The 12,657-nt window shown below is 38.4% G+C and overlaps 5 protein-coding genes across 5 annotated transcripts; 4 read left to right on the top strand and 1 right to left on the bottom strand.

Moving 5' to 3' along the window:
• Window positions 1-905: 905 nt before the first annotated feature.
• EV154DRAFT_564387 (uncharacterized protein) lies at window positions 906-1,531 on the bottom strand (the record flags this gene model as incomplete). Its single annotated transcript, XM_051605839.1, has 3 exons — window positions 906-995; window positions 1,063-1,194; window positions 1,352-1,531. The coding sequence occupies 3 exons, from the start codon at window positions 1,529-1,531 to the stop codon at window positions 906-908; spliced, it is 402 nt and encodes a 133-aa protein (XP_051456802.1).
• Window positions 1,532-1,928: 397 nt separating this feature from the next.
• Window positions 1,929-3,155, top strand: EV154DRAFT_482228 (uncharacterized protein; the record flags this gene model as incomplete). The annotated part of the gene is made up of 4 exons (XM_051598483.1): window positions 1,929-1,960; window positions 2,063-2,314; window positions 2,413-2,461; window positions 3,063-3,155. 4 exons carry the CDS (start codon window positions 1,929-1,931, stop codon window positions 3,153-3,155), a joined length of 426 nt encoding a protein of 141 aa, XP_051456801.1.
• Window positions 3,156-3,697: 542 nt separating this feature from the next.
• EV154DRAFT_444565 (uncharacterized protein) lies at window positions 3,698-4,839 on the top strand. Its single transcript, XM_051597059.1, has 3 exons — window positions 3,698-4,114; window positions 4,172-4,252; window positions 4,311-4,839. Exons 1-3 carry the CDS (start codon window positions 3,745-3,747, stop codon window positions 4,634-4,636), a joined length of 777 nt encoding a protein of 258 aa, XP_051456800.1. The 5' UTR covers window positions 3,698-3,744; the 3' UTR covers window positions 4,637-4,839.
• A 170-nt stretch (window positions 4,840-5,009) lies between these two features.
• Window positions 5,010-10,500, top strand: EV154DRAFT_511434 (inositol hexakisphosphate-domain-containing protein; the record flags this gene model as incomplete). Its single annotated transcript, XM_051601810.1, has 16 exons — window positions 5,010-5,206; window positions 5,264-5,469; window positions 5,532-5,620; window positions 5,677-5,753; window positions 5,818-5,843; window positions 5,905-6,081; window positions 6,145-6,204; window positions 6,264-6,431; window positions 6,497-6,709; window positions 6,779-6,955; window positions 7,017-7,441; window positions 7,496-8,235; window positions 8,298-9,393; window positions 9,454-9,557; window positions 9,619-9,720; window positions 9,797-10,500. The coding sequence occupies 16 exons, from the start codon at window positions 5,013-5,015 to the stop codon at window positions 10,440-10,442; spliced, it is 4,500 nt and encodes a 1,499-aa protein (XP_051456799.1). The 3' UTR covers window positions 10,443-10,500.
• Window positions 10,501-10,842: 342 nt separating this feature from the next.
• EV154DRAFT_422036 (Sodium:dicarboxylate symporter family-domain-containing protein) lies at window positions 10,843-12,177 on the top strand (the record flags this gene model as incomplete). The annotated part of the gene is made up of 4 exons (XM_051596067.1): window positions 10,843-10,935; window positions 10,984-11,373; window positions 11,451-11,799; window positions 11,870-12,177. 4 exons carry the CDS (start codon window positions 10,843-10,845, stop codon window positions 12,175-12,177), a joined length of 1,140 nt encoding a protein of 379 aa, XP_051456798.1.
• Window positions 12,178-12,657: the final 480 nt, after the last annotated feature.

Raw genomic sequence — 12,657 nt, 5'->3', positions numbered from 1 at the left:
TTGATGATTAGTTAACATCTATTTGTTACGTAATTTTTAAGATGCTGCTGTGTTACGATATATTTTTGGTATATGATTTAACGTCATGGTGTTATCTTTTACTTTTTTTCTGCCAATCAATGTGCTGAACACTGAGACCACCATCTGTTTTATTGATTGTTTATACGCCGTTTTTTCAGATGAATGCTGAGTTTCAACAAGGACGTGTTTAATAATTTGTGAAAGACTGTTCATGTCCTTAATATTCTAGCTACATCTACTACTACTTTTTACTGCGCAAAAGCAGCGACTACTTGATTTGGGCAATTAAAATACCGGCCTGTCAAAAATAGACTTTATATTACACAAATCGCTCTATTTGTTTTTTTTTAGGTATTTTCACTTTCGTACATATACATTGCTTTTCGTATAGTTGAAGATCCAGGGTTGATTTTAAAAGGGGATCATTTCATTAATGATAGTCTATGTATTTACTATGTTGATTGTTGCTATCATTGCTTATTTGAAATCAAGTTTTCTATCCTGCTTTCTATTTATTTATTATTATTTTGTCAATTATGCACCCTTTCACTGTTTCAAATGTATCCATAAGCGAAAAAAAAAAAAAAAAAAAAAAAAAAAAAAAAAAAAAAAAAAAAAAAAAAAAAAAAAAAAAAAAAAACTGGTATAAGATACGAATTTTGTCTGGCAGTTAAATAACAACGGGACGAGCTCTTTTTTAAAATAGCATCCTTATGAGTTTGTGTGGATATGCAATAAGTGAATCTGCCATAGCCTTTCTTCAAGCTGATGGGTGACAGGAGGAGAAAATATTTATTCCAAATATTGTAATCATTAAGATCTTTCAGCTTTTTTTTTTAAAAAAAATCAATAATAATAAAAAAGACGCCTATTATTCGTGTGTTTCAAATAGGTATTAATTGAATCAGAATAACTTGGGGCTCGGTAGTTACCATGTATGCATCATCCAGCAATAGATGAACGCCAATAACATCCTCGAGACAGTTAAACCAATTAGTGTCTGTACGTCAATTTTTCTCTTATCATCATGATAAGATAAACACAAGCGTTGCGACTGCTTTCAGTAATACAAGTGAAGTTGAAGATAGGATCATGAAGTGTAAGTGTACCATCACGTTTAGAAGCTTGTACAAACCCAAATGCGTCGAAAGTGGCTTCACATTGGATTCTATCCTACGATCAATGGTTTCAGTGAATGAAAAAACCAACCCATCAACATCTATTTGCAAACAGATAAATGACAGCCGTTTTTATTATCTTATGATTTACAAATACAATTGTAAGTACTCGTATAAGATTCATCCACGGTTGTGACCTCTATATCATATACAGTAAATACAATAGGCTGACCTGATTTGCCAATCTCATCATCCACATTAATAGAAGTTGGGTGTCGAGATCTGAATGTGAAGTAGAAGTCATAGCACCTTTTGGCACAGTCAGCCTCTCCAATTTTGTCTTCATCTCTATTAAGGAATCCTGCAACAAAATCTCCAAACACCATAGTCATGATCAAACAATTGTGACTAACGTGTATATTCATTCATTTTTATGATAAATAATACGTCAAAAATCCATAATTTGCAGTAAGGGTTGGATAGCAGCAAATCATCTCCGGATCTCACTTATAAACTGAGGTAATCCTAAAGAAATTTCAAATTGATGCTCGATCTTGGATGTCTCGGATAGCAAATCGAAAACAACTGTTATGTCAGATCCATCTTGGCTTTCTTTGTAGGGATCTTTTACTTGCATTTAATTCTCATCATCCACTTCTTGATAGCCTTTCATAACATACTTCGTTTCACTTCCTAAATGATACCAAGTTTCCCAGATGATGTGATTGCATAATAAAACAGGTGCTTCTGAACCCCGTTATATATGCAGTGACTTCAACATAAGCACAAATGAGTTACCTGATAATCTATCTGCTTCTGGCGTAGGAATATCCATCTCTAACGTGGCGATATTAAACCTGGTCTTTTTAGTTGTGGTATGGCTGCACACGACCATAATAATTTTGATATGCTTTTAATAAAAGACAAGAAGCATTGGTCATACCCTCTTTTTTTGTGCCAAGATATCATATCGATGCTTATGAAGTGTCCAACATCACACCATCCTTTTCTTACACTCCACATCTCACGAATGCTATTGAACGCCAAAACAAAACAAAAAAAAGTCCAGCATTGAAGGCAATAACTGAAGGTATATTGTGGCCCAAAAGATTGCAATGTCAGTCAAATTTAGCCAATGCAGGTACTGGTAATGGCTTTATCGATTCAGTGATGAGGTGAAACTGGGTTTGCTTTATGATCTAAAATTAAACTCGTCAAGTATCATGCACGCAATTCAAAAGAAGAAAAAAAGGGCACTTCATTTTAAAACCAGCTTCTATGAGCAATGGGTGTCTGTAGCGGACTATGAAGGCTGGATGCAGGTCTGTGCTTGTACCTTGAGCCAATATGTTGTGTCATTTATTCTAATTAATATCACTGTCTAAAAATACAATCATTTCGCTTGATTTAAGTTTCGGGGTGCGGTCAAAGGGAAAGTCAGGACATACACCCAAGCACATAAAATAGGTTATGCCAAATCGCTGAGAGGAAAAGAGCCCCACCCCCTTTTTTGCATACACAATTGACCTAAAATCAGGCACCATACACTCTAACTACGAGTTCCTTTTAGTTTATGTTATTGCCAGCTTTTCTAATTTTTGCATCTCCAGTATCAGTCGGAGATGAATGCTTAAAATGTCACTAAAACGCGTTTGGAAACGATTCAAAATGCGGATGCGCTCTAGCCAAATATTGTTATTGTTGAATTCCCCCAACAAATTTTTCCTACACATCTTTCATTGTATCCATTTAGCGTGAACTTTCTCTTCCGAATAGCTATTACTTGTTAAAACAGTAGCCTCACAAGATAAAATTGCACTAATCTGTAGTAAAACGGATCTAATGGATGGTCTATCACTAAGTAAACACTTATTGTAAATAGAACAATATAAAAGAACCTCCCTTTTTTTCTTCTTTTCTTAGGGACCACGAAACAGGGTGTCCGTTGAGATTTATCTTATATCCCAAGTGGTTTTTGAAATTGGTAATCGAAAACCAGACGATAACCACTTGTGATAAAAGGTAACCCAAAGGAGGGGAAGATCAATTTAGATGAGCTGTAAACAAGTAAGCATGTTTATGTCAGAATGTAAACATTGATTGTCTTCTTGAAACCCGACAAACTGGTTAAAAGCAGCAGCAACATAGAAAGAGACGCACTGATATTGGAGGTTCCCTTTTTATTATCATGAATTAATTGCATGAGCTATTTACTCCCATGTATCTTATGGGAGCATCTACATCATGTGTAAATAATGCAAGCGAAATCCCCGGTCTTTCAACAAGAGAAAGCCCAGGCACAAATAGTTGAAGTAGACTTGCTTTAAAATAAGGTTCTCATAGTTCATGCGATATTTTGTGACTAGGTAATTTCAAAAAGAGAAGATGAATGAAATGTGAGCTGGGAGGCTATTTGATGGTTAGCTTGATAAGCTAGGACAAATGCTTTGCTAATGATGAGGAAGGATAAAAGCCGGAACGGGAAAAAAGGGAGTCCCCCTCCTAAACAGGGAGCGAACTGAGATTTAAAAAGAGAAAACGGTACAAATTTTTTTGTGTTTGTTTCTTTTTTTCACTAAATTTTTTTTATTTTTTAATTATAAATATGGGTGTGCGCAATGATTATAGGGTGTCGACTATTATTGTGCTATGTAAGGACTGCAACCAAGATGTAGGATTATATCCAGCACGACATCAATGCAACGTCAAACGACCCTATTTACCCACCTTGTGTTCAAGAACCGATGATGTGCCTGAGCTCATTCCATCGTCCACCGTAACCAGGCAGGCCTCCGATAGCTCATTGGAGAGCGGCAAATGGAGCTTTTTTCGGTCTTCTCCTGCAGCAGCAACAGAAAATGTCAAAAATGAAGGTTATTTCGACACTTCTGCTTGTGACATCGGAGTCTCATCAGGCAAAAAGATGTGGTCTAAAGTGAAGGAAAATGAAAAGTGGAAGGAGCTTGTTGACAAGAGTAAAATCATAAAAGACAGAGAAAAAAAAGATCTTGTATTTACCATTGATTAAGTAGAAGAAGAAACAAACAGACCCAGCAAACTGTGGTCAAGAATTATACAGGCAACAATGTCAACAGAAGACGAATGTGGACCAGGTATTACGAATAAAAAGAGGGGGTCAGAAAAAGTGACTAAATAGAATAAGCAATTTAGAGTCAGATGAGGATGATTGGGAGGGAGAAACGCACGTTTCAAGGATTTTGCGGGACTATTACGAATCCAAAAACAAGCCCCTTCCTCATTGGCTTTTTGACGAGTCAATAAAAGAAACAAATCGAGGCAGACTATGGCAACCAGACGTCAGATTATCCGCTAGAGAAAAGGAGTTACAAGAATTAAAAAGTACTACAATATCTCGTACTCAAAGTGAGCGTACAAGGCCATTTGATGATGTCGTTTACGGTTCAATAGCACCGAGAAGAACAAACACCACAAGAGCACCGGCTAAAAGTTACCGCCAAAATATACCTTACATTTAAATTAAATTACTGCCTTTATCATTTTTACACAGATAACGAAAAAAGAAAAAAAAATGCGTCTGATTGGTCGAATCCGATAACAGATATATACGCTATATTTCATACATTTTTTGTCACGCTTATCTCCAATGACACTGTTCTACGGGTCACATGTACCCGATATGATTTATTGATGTCAATAAAAGCTATTTTTCCCACACGACCTTAAATAATATCATAGGGAGATGGACAGAAAAAAGGGGTGGGTACGATAAGAACGTCATGTGATGTGGAATGATTGGCTCAAAAAAAAAAAAGATTCATGCTTTCATGTCTATAAAAAAGCTATCTGTTTTCCTTTTTCTTTTTCTTTTTTTTTCTTCTTAAAAGAAGAAAAATGTCATCTAGCAGTCAAGGCATTTTAGGTACTTCACCCAACAAAGGAAACACATTTAGTTTATATGCAGAGTCATCATCTACTCGTCGAGGATCTGTTTCTATCAATGATTCACCTAATTTTCAACGGAGGTTGATTGATTCCACCTTATCGCAAGCAGTAGAATTAGCAAAGAACTTTGTTCCTCCCCGCCTGTAAGCCTTAAAAGAACTTATTAAATAAGTCACTAACAATCATTATTCCTTCATTAGAGGTGGAACAGCCAGTGGAACCAACTCTGGTAATCACTCAAGACAGAGCAGCTATCAAATGCACTCACCCATGAATTCACCCAAAGAACAGCCCAAAAGCATTGATCCCATTACTCTTTTAAAAATGGCTCCCAACGTCGTCAAAACCAGAAAGGGGAGTGTTTTGGCTAGAAATACCATCTTGAAAATGGATCACTTTTCCAGTGGTAAAGAAAAGATATACAACCCAACAACAAAAAAAATACCCTTATCTAACTTTGTATTTCAGGTACCAATACCAATCTCGACTTACATCTTCAAGGTGCCCCCAATTTTCGCGTGGCGGAGTTAGATGTCTATGGCGTAGCACAACCCACCGTAAGTATATTTTCTTTTTAAAATTGCCCAACCAACTGACGAATCATCAAATGAAGGTGATTGGACTTTCTACAATTTTAGCCATCTTAAATTGTCACCCAAAGAGTTTGAATCAAACGACATCATGCACATGGTAAGAATAAAGAAAGAAAGTGTTTAAGAGAGAGAGAGAGTCTGATCTAAAATTCATTTCTAAGGTTCTCAACCCGTGAGGAGCCTCTAGGTAAAACATATTTAAAAGAGAGAGAAGGAACATATTATTCACATTGATATCATTATTGCAGTTTATTTAAATGGATCCCCCTATGTATTACGTGAGTATGCAGATCCAATGCAAAATATGAGCGCCTTTCTGGGCATCAACTCGGTGCGCTTAGAGAAAGTTGAGGAAAGATTAAAATTGGACGTGGTAAAGGAAGCAAAGTCATTGGGAGGATTAATTTTGGTTCATCAAGAGCTGTGTAAGTGTATAAGTACGAGCTTTTCTTCCTTTTTTAAACTAACCCTGTCTTTCTCTTTTACAGCGGATGGCACAGTCGTTCCGTGTTATATCGCTGCCGATCAGGTACAAACCCCCAAAGAAGGTAATATTAGAGTTCGGATTTATTAAATATAGATGTGTTAAAATGTGGCTCTTTTATAGTCTTTAGATCGTTTCAAGAAAACGGTTACCGCCTAAACTACTTTCGTATTCCAATTTCACCCAGTCAAGCACCTGAGGATAATTACTTTGATGAATACATCAATGTCATTCGTAATTTAGAGCCCACAGATCCACTCATTTTTAACTGCGGTATGGGTGCCGTCAGAAGTAAGTAAAATTGTTATTCTAAAAGATTAAGGTTATTCATTCGGGCGATTTTTTTTTATATATAGCAACGGTTGGAATCATTATTGCTCAAATCATTCGTCGTACTCAACTGATCGAACTGGGCAAACAAGACCCATTTCCAATCCCTGGTTGGAGTTATGAAGGAAGTGGTCCTGATGAATTAAACTTGAATCGTTATGTAAGAGGTTTAGAAGAGGCCGAAAATGTTAATGCCAAAAATAACGCTGTTTTACGACTTGTCCTGATCCTTGAGAAAGGTAAAGTAGTTTTTAAATTTTCATGTTTGGTATTAAAAAAAAAAAAACTCAAATGGGATCCCCTTCTAGCCCTTGATACAAAAATGTCTTCTCATTCGGCTATTGAATGGGTGCTACAACGCAACTCCATGATTGAGAATTTAAAGGAAGCCGTGATGGGGAATTACCAATCCATTGTTTCTTTAACAACTGTGCTTGATAGCGGTACTTTTAGTAAGAAAATTCTGGATGCTGTCATTGATCGATGTAAGTTCTACCTTTTTTGTGTGTGTGTTGCATACAACATGTATTCATCTCTTTTTCTTAGCGGATGCTGTGATTAATTTACGTGAATCCATCTTGACAAACCGTATCCGACAAACTACACAAACCTCTTCTGCCGATTACGACGAGAACAATTACTTGAATAAGGCATTGGGTGGATTGCAACGTTACTTTTTCTTACTCTGTTTCACAGCCTATGTGAACGAATCACCCAATACAAAGTTCGAGAAACGATTTTCTTCATGGGTCCGAGCTCGAACCGAAGTATGGGCCATGCTCCAGAATATGCGTAGAAAGGGTCCTCGTTTATACATGTTTCGCCCCGTCGAGGATTTACATCATTTAGCCAGTCCTACAAACTCTCTTCAACATCATGGTAAAGATTCCCAGGGAATGTTTGGTATGACAGGTGCTGGTCCTCAATCCAATGATAACATTACGGTCGAAATGGAAGAGTTTGTCATCAATGTAAGCCATATCTTTTTGCTATTTTCATGGTATCTTTTATTAACCAAAAAAAAGTCTCGTACAGGTGTAGTGCTTACCTCGCAAACCATCCTCAAGGTTGATTTCTGGCATTTTGGTTACCTCAACAACAACAAGAATGATGAAAAGGAAGAAGAAGGAGGTCAAACATCCGCCGAACGTCATCACAGTTTTGTGATTGACGGTGCCTCTAATTTCAGACGTATCGAGAACACTCACGTGTATGGCGTAGCTCAACCTACCGTCAATGGTTTACGTCAAGTGATTCGTACATTAATTTCAGATAAACCCAAAACCGATCGTATTCTCTGGATTAACTTACGTGAAGAACCTATCATCTATATCAATGGTATCCCCTACGTCCTGCGTGATCGTGCTTTTACATTACGTAACTTGAGAGCTTATAAAGGTATCACGGGTTCTCGTATGGAACAGTTAGAGGATCGTCTGAAAGAGGATGTTGTGCGTGAGGTCACGCAATGTGGCGGTCGTATTTTGTTACACGGAGAGGACAAGGATGGGAAAGTATTGTCGTCGTGGGAAGAAGTCGATGTCCAGGATATTTTGACTGTACGTGAGGTCATGGAATCCGTTGCCTTTGAAATGGGCCAGCAAGATTCGGATGAGGATGAGGATCGTCTAGAGAGCACAACCACAGCTAGCCTGGTCTATCATCGTGTGCCAATCACTGCTGAAAAAGCACCTGAATGGAGAGATTTTGATGATCTTCGATCCCTTGTGACTGCAGTGGATCTATCCAAGACTGCCATCATCATGTGAGTTTAGAATCACAATTATACAGGGTATATTAGACTCATTCTTATTCTTAATCTTATAGGAATTGCCAAGTGGGTTTAGGTAGATCGACTACAGGTACAATTATTGCAACTTTATTAACACGTTGGATGCGTCCTAGCACACCCAGTAAACCTTCTGGTGTATTATACCCCAACTACCAAATCATCAACAGTTTGTTACGGGTGATCAAACACGGTCTTGAAACGAAGAGTGTGGTTGATTCCACCTTGGACCAATGTAGTGTCGGTGCCCCGCACTTACGCGAGACCATTCAAGCAGCGCGTATCCAAGCCGAAAAGGAAATCGAGGAAGACCCCGCACAATTTAAACGTACGGTCAAACGAGGTATTACCTCTTTAGAACGGTACTTCATGTTTATCTGTTTCCAAGCTTACTTGGATAGTACCTCCCCCTCTATGGTATGTGAAACTGAAAGCTTTGGACTTTGGATGAAACGCCATCCCGAATTAGGCACTATTTTACATGATATCTTGAATAACAAGGAACAAGATGAATTCCGATCGTTGGTGCCCGTAGAAAAGTCACTGAGTGGTGATGGTATGGCGCTTTCCAGTGAGGTGATGCGTGTGGTCAGTTCACGCCATGGTCAAGTCCTTGCTCAACAAACCATTCTGAAGCACGACGCTTTCCCAGGTTGTCAAAAGATGAGTCTGAAAGAGAAAATCCCTGGTGCTTACAATTTCAGAAGAATCGAGATCAAGAAAGTCAAGTCGGCTGTCAAGTACGGTGGATTAGCTGCTACGCTGAGTGGATTGGCGGCAGATATGGAACGTGGGGATGATGAAGCACCCCTCTCTGCACCTTTTATCTCGGGTTGTGCTATGCCTAACAAGGACGCCATCAAATCCATTTTAAAAGCAATGCATGCAGGCCCCGGGGGTCGTCGTTGGGTCTTCTGGACGTGTCTTCGTGAAGAACCTGTACTCTATGTCAATAAGAACCCCTATGTCTTGCGTCTATTCAATGATCCACTCAAGAATTTAGAAACCACGGGTATTTCCAAGGAAAGAGTAGAGAGTATGGAGGATAGAATGAAATTGGATGTGATACAAGAACTGAACGAATACGAAGGCCGTATGCTGTTACACGATGAAGACAATACCTTTAATTTGATAGTAAGTTTTTTTTTTATATTTTATTTTTAATTTATAAAAACACTAACTGTTACACAATAGCCACTGTGGGAAACTGTTCCAACAGATCAAGTAGAAACACCTAGTCAAATATTTGAATCCATTCGAGCTGAGGGCTATCAGGTGGACTATACCAGAATTCCCATGTAAAGAATATTTATATCTTGTTTTATATTGTCTTTTTTTTACTAATACTTCTATACATAGTACGGATGAGCAGGCTCCTATTCCAGACGTGTTTGACCAGTTGATCCATCGTATGCAGGAAGCCAATCAAGGCGTTGATGTTTTATTTAATTGTCAAATGGGGTAGGACTAACATAATATAAATGCTCAATATTCATTACCTTCCATGGAACTTATACACAACACTCTTTTTATGTAGTCGAGGTCGCACAACCACAGGTATGATTGTAGCTTCGTTGCTATCCATGATCCTAAGCAATGATGCGATTGGGGATATGGCTGATTCATTTATTGGAGACAGTGGACCCCATTCATCCAGCTCGAATGTGAACCCATTCAACACTTATTACAGCTATCCAAGCACGGTGGATGACGAAAATGACGAATCGCACGAAGAAAGGGAACGCTACCAAAACGGTGAATACCGAGTGATTCTCCAATTGGTGAGTGTGCTGACGTACGGTAAATTGGCAAAGCGACTTACAGATCAAGCCATCAATATGTGTGACCATATGCAAAATTTACGAAAAGCAATTTACGATTACAAACTACGAATTGAAGCCATGACAGATACTGGTTCCAAAAAATGGCGCGCTGCACGTGAGGCTGCTCTGAATTATCTCGTCCGTTATTTTTACCTGGTTGTCTTTGCCAATTATCTCTTGGAGGAAATGGGGTCTCCCCAGCATACAAATATGGTAGCTTCCGTGGTATCTGAAGACAGCGAATCCAATGATTCAACTGCATTTAAAGAAGCTACAAAATTAACTACATTCAAAGAATGGTTAAAGGGTAGACGAGAAATTGTAAACATTATCTCTTTGCAATCACTTGACTTATCTTAAAAACAACAAAAATATTCCCAAGCTATTCCCAAAATAAAATTTTCTCTTTCTCTTTTTTTTTTTATATGCTACACTTCATTGTCATTTTCCTTTTTTGGAACATGTTTATGCACACAAAACCCAATCTTATCCATTGTTACTAAAATAAAAATCCGAGTGAAAACCTGTCGTACAAAAACGATACGATTAAAGATTCAATACGTGATTCTGCTGCACTTGTGTATCCGGATCAAGGTACCACCAAGAAAAACTTTTTATGGGAAACTTTTTCTTTATCATATCAGAGCACAACCCTATCAAAATATTAATAAATTTATATAAATAGGGGAGGAATCGATCTACAATTTTCTTTTAAATTACTTGTTTGTAACTTTAATAAAATAAAAATAAAATTCGCTCTATGGACGATATAACTCCTCATAAGCGTGTTGCTCACCAAGACACAAGTTCTCTCTCTGATGAAAAAGTAAAAGCTGGTTCTTTTACAGAAGACGTCAACCCAGATGAGCGTCGCGATAGTTCTTCCACCTATCGCCGAGAGCAAGAGCGCGAGCATGTTCGTCGTCATATCCCTGAACATTTACGTATTGCTCCAGTCGCCAATGTAGGTTACTCTCCTCGTATGTCCAAGATTGCTCGCGACACAGGTGCCTTCTTCTCTGCCTGCCTCGCTCCCTTTATTACCACCATCCGATTCTTGCAAAGAAGAACAAATTTGACCTTCTGGATCATTCTTGCCATGGTCATTGGTATTCTCGTCGGCTACTTTTCCCCTGCCGCCGGTAAAGAGATCAAGCCCTTGGGTGATGCCTTTATTTACATGATCAAAATCATTATTGTTCCCTTGGTCTTTAGTGTCCTTGTCATTGGTATTGCTGGTCATGGTGATGATATTGGAAAAGTAGGAAAATTAGCCATTAAAACCTTAATCGTAAGTACTAGATCATATCAAAGAAGTAGGCATATACTAAAAAAATGCATTTTGTTGTGTGTGTGTGGGAATTATAGTATTTCGAATTTGTTACAACACTTGCGCTTGCGATCGGTTTAATTATGGCAAATTTGGTTAAACCAGGTGTAGGTGTCGTATTGCCTATTGGAGATGATATCTCCGCCGTGGAAGAATTAGCAGCCAAGGAAAAGACATCCATCACCTGGTCTGGTGAAATGTTCTTGATCATTCCCGAAAGTTTCTTCAAAGCCGCTGTTGAGAACAAGGTACTGGCTATCGTCTTTTGTGCAGTGATGTTTGCCTGTTCCATGATGAAGGCAGATAAAAAAAGTAAAAAGGTCATGCTCAAAATCAATGAAGCTCTTTCTCAGGTCATGTTTATGTTTGTTGGTTTAGTCATGAATTGTAAGCTTATTTTTTTTTATTATTTTAAATTGATGTGGGCGCTAATCTATTCTCTCTCTTTTTTTTTCAGTCGCTCCTATTGGTATTGGAGCTGCTTTAGCTGCCACAGTCGGAGCCAATGGTATTGCTGTATTGGCTAATCTCGGTAAACTTATCGGTTGTGTGTATGCTTCTTTGGTTATCTTTTTGATTATCGTTTTAATGCCCGTCATGCTTATTGCCAAAATTCCCGTGGTTGGTTTCTTCAAAGCCATTGCTCAGCCTTGGTTACTTGCGTTCAGTTCTGCATCCAGTGAATCTGCCCTACCCTTAGCTTTTGAAAAAATGCGTGAGTTTGGTTGTACAAACGCACTCACAGGTTTTGTTATTCCCTGGTAACGTACCCTTTTTTTTTTCTCTTTTGATGACTTGGTTACTAACTATTTTTATCCAGTGGTTACTCTTTCAATTTGGATGGTACAACTCTTTATCTCTCTTTAGCTACTATCTTTTGTGCTCAAGCTTCCGGCTTAAACTTGCCTTTGAGTACCCAAATGTCGATCATGGGTACACTCATGTTATCTTCCAAGGGTGTTGCTGCTATTCCCAGAGCTTCACTTGTGGTCTTATCCGGTACATTAGCACAATACGATATTCCTCTTGAAGCTGTCTTGATGATTATGGGTGTGGACGCCATCATGGATATGGCTCGTACCTCTCTCAACGTACTTGGTAATTGTCTCGGTTGTTGCGTCATGTCTCGTGTGGAAGGTTCTTTCCGTGGTGAAGAGTGGCGTGCAGAAGAAGAAGATCGTCGTTATAAGAAATATCTCGACGAGCAAGCCAAGATGGAATCCAACAAGAACCACGTCGAGGATA

The sequence above is a fragment of the Mucor mucedo genome (genome assembly GCF_025094135.1).
Source record: "Mucor mucedo strain NRRL 3635 chromosome Unknown EV154scaffold_56, whole genome shotgun sequence".
Classification (NCBI taxonomy): Eukaryota; Fungi; Mucoromycota; class Mucoromycetes; order Mucorales; family Mucoraceae; genus Mucor; species Mucor mucedo.
The sequence above is the reverse complement of the archived record's forward strand: the minus strand, read 5'-3'. Positions and strand labels throughout refer to the sequence as shown.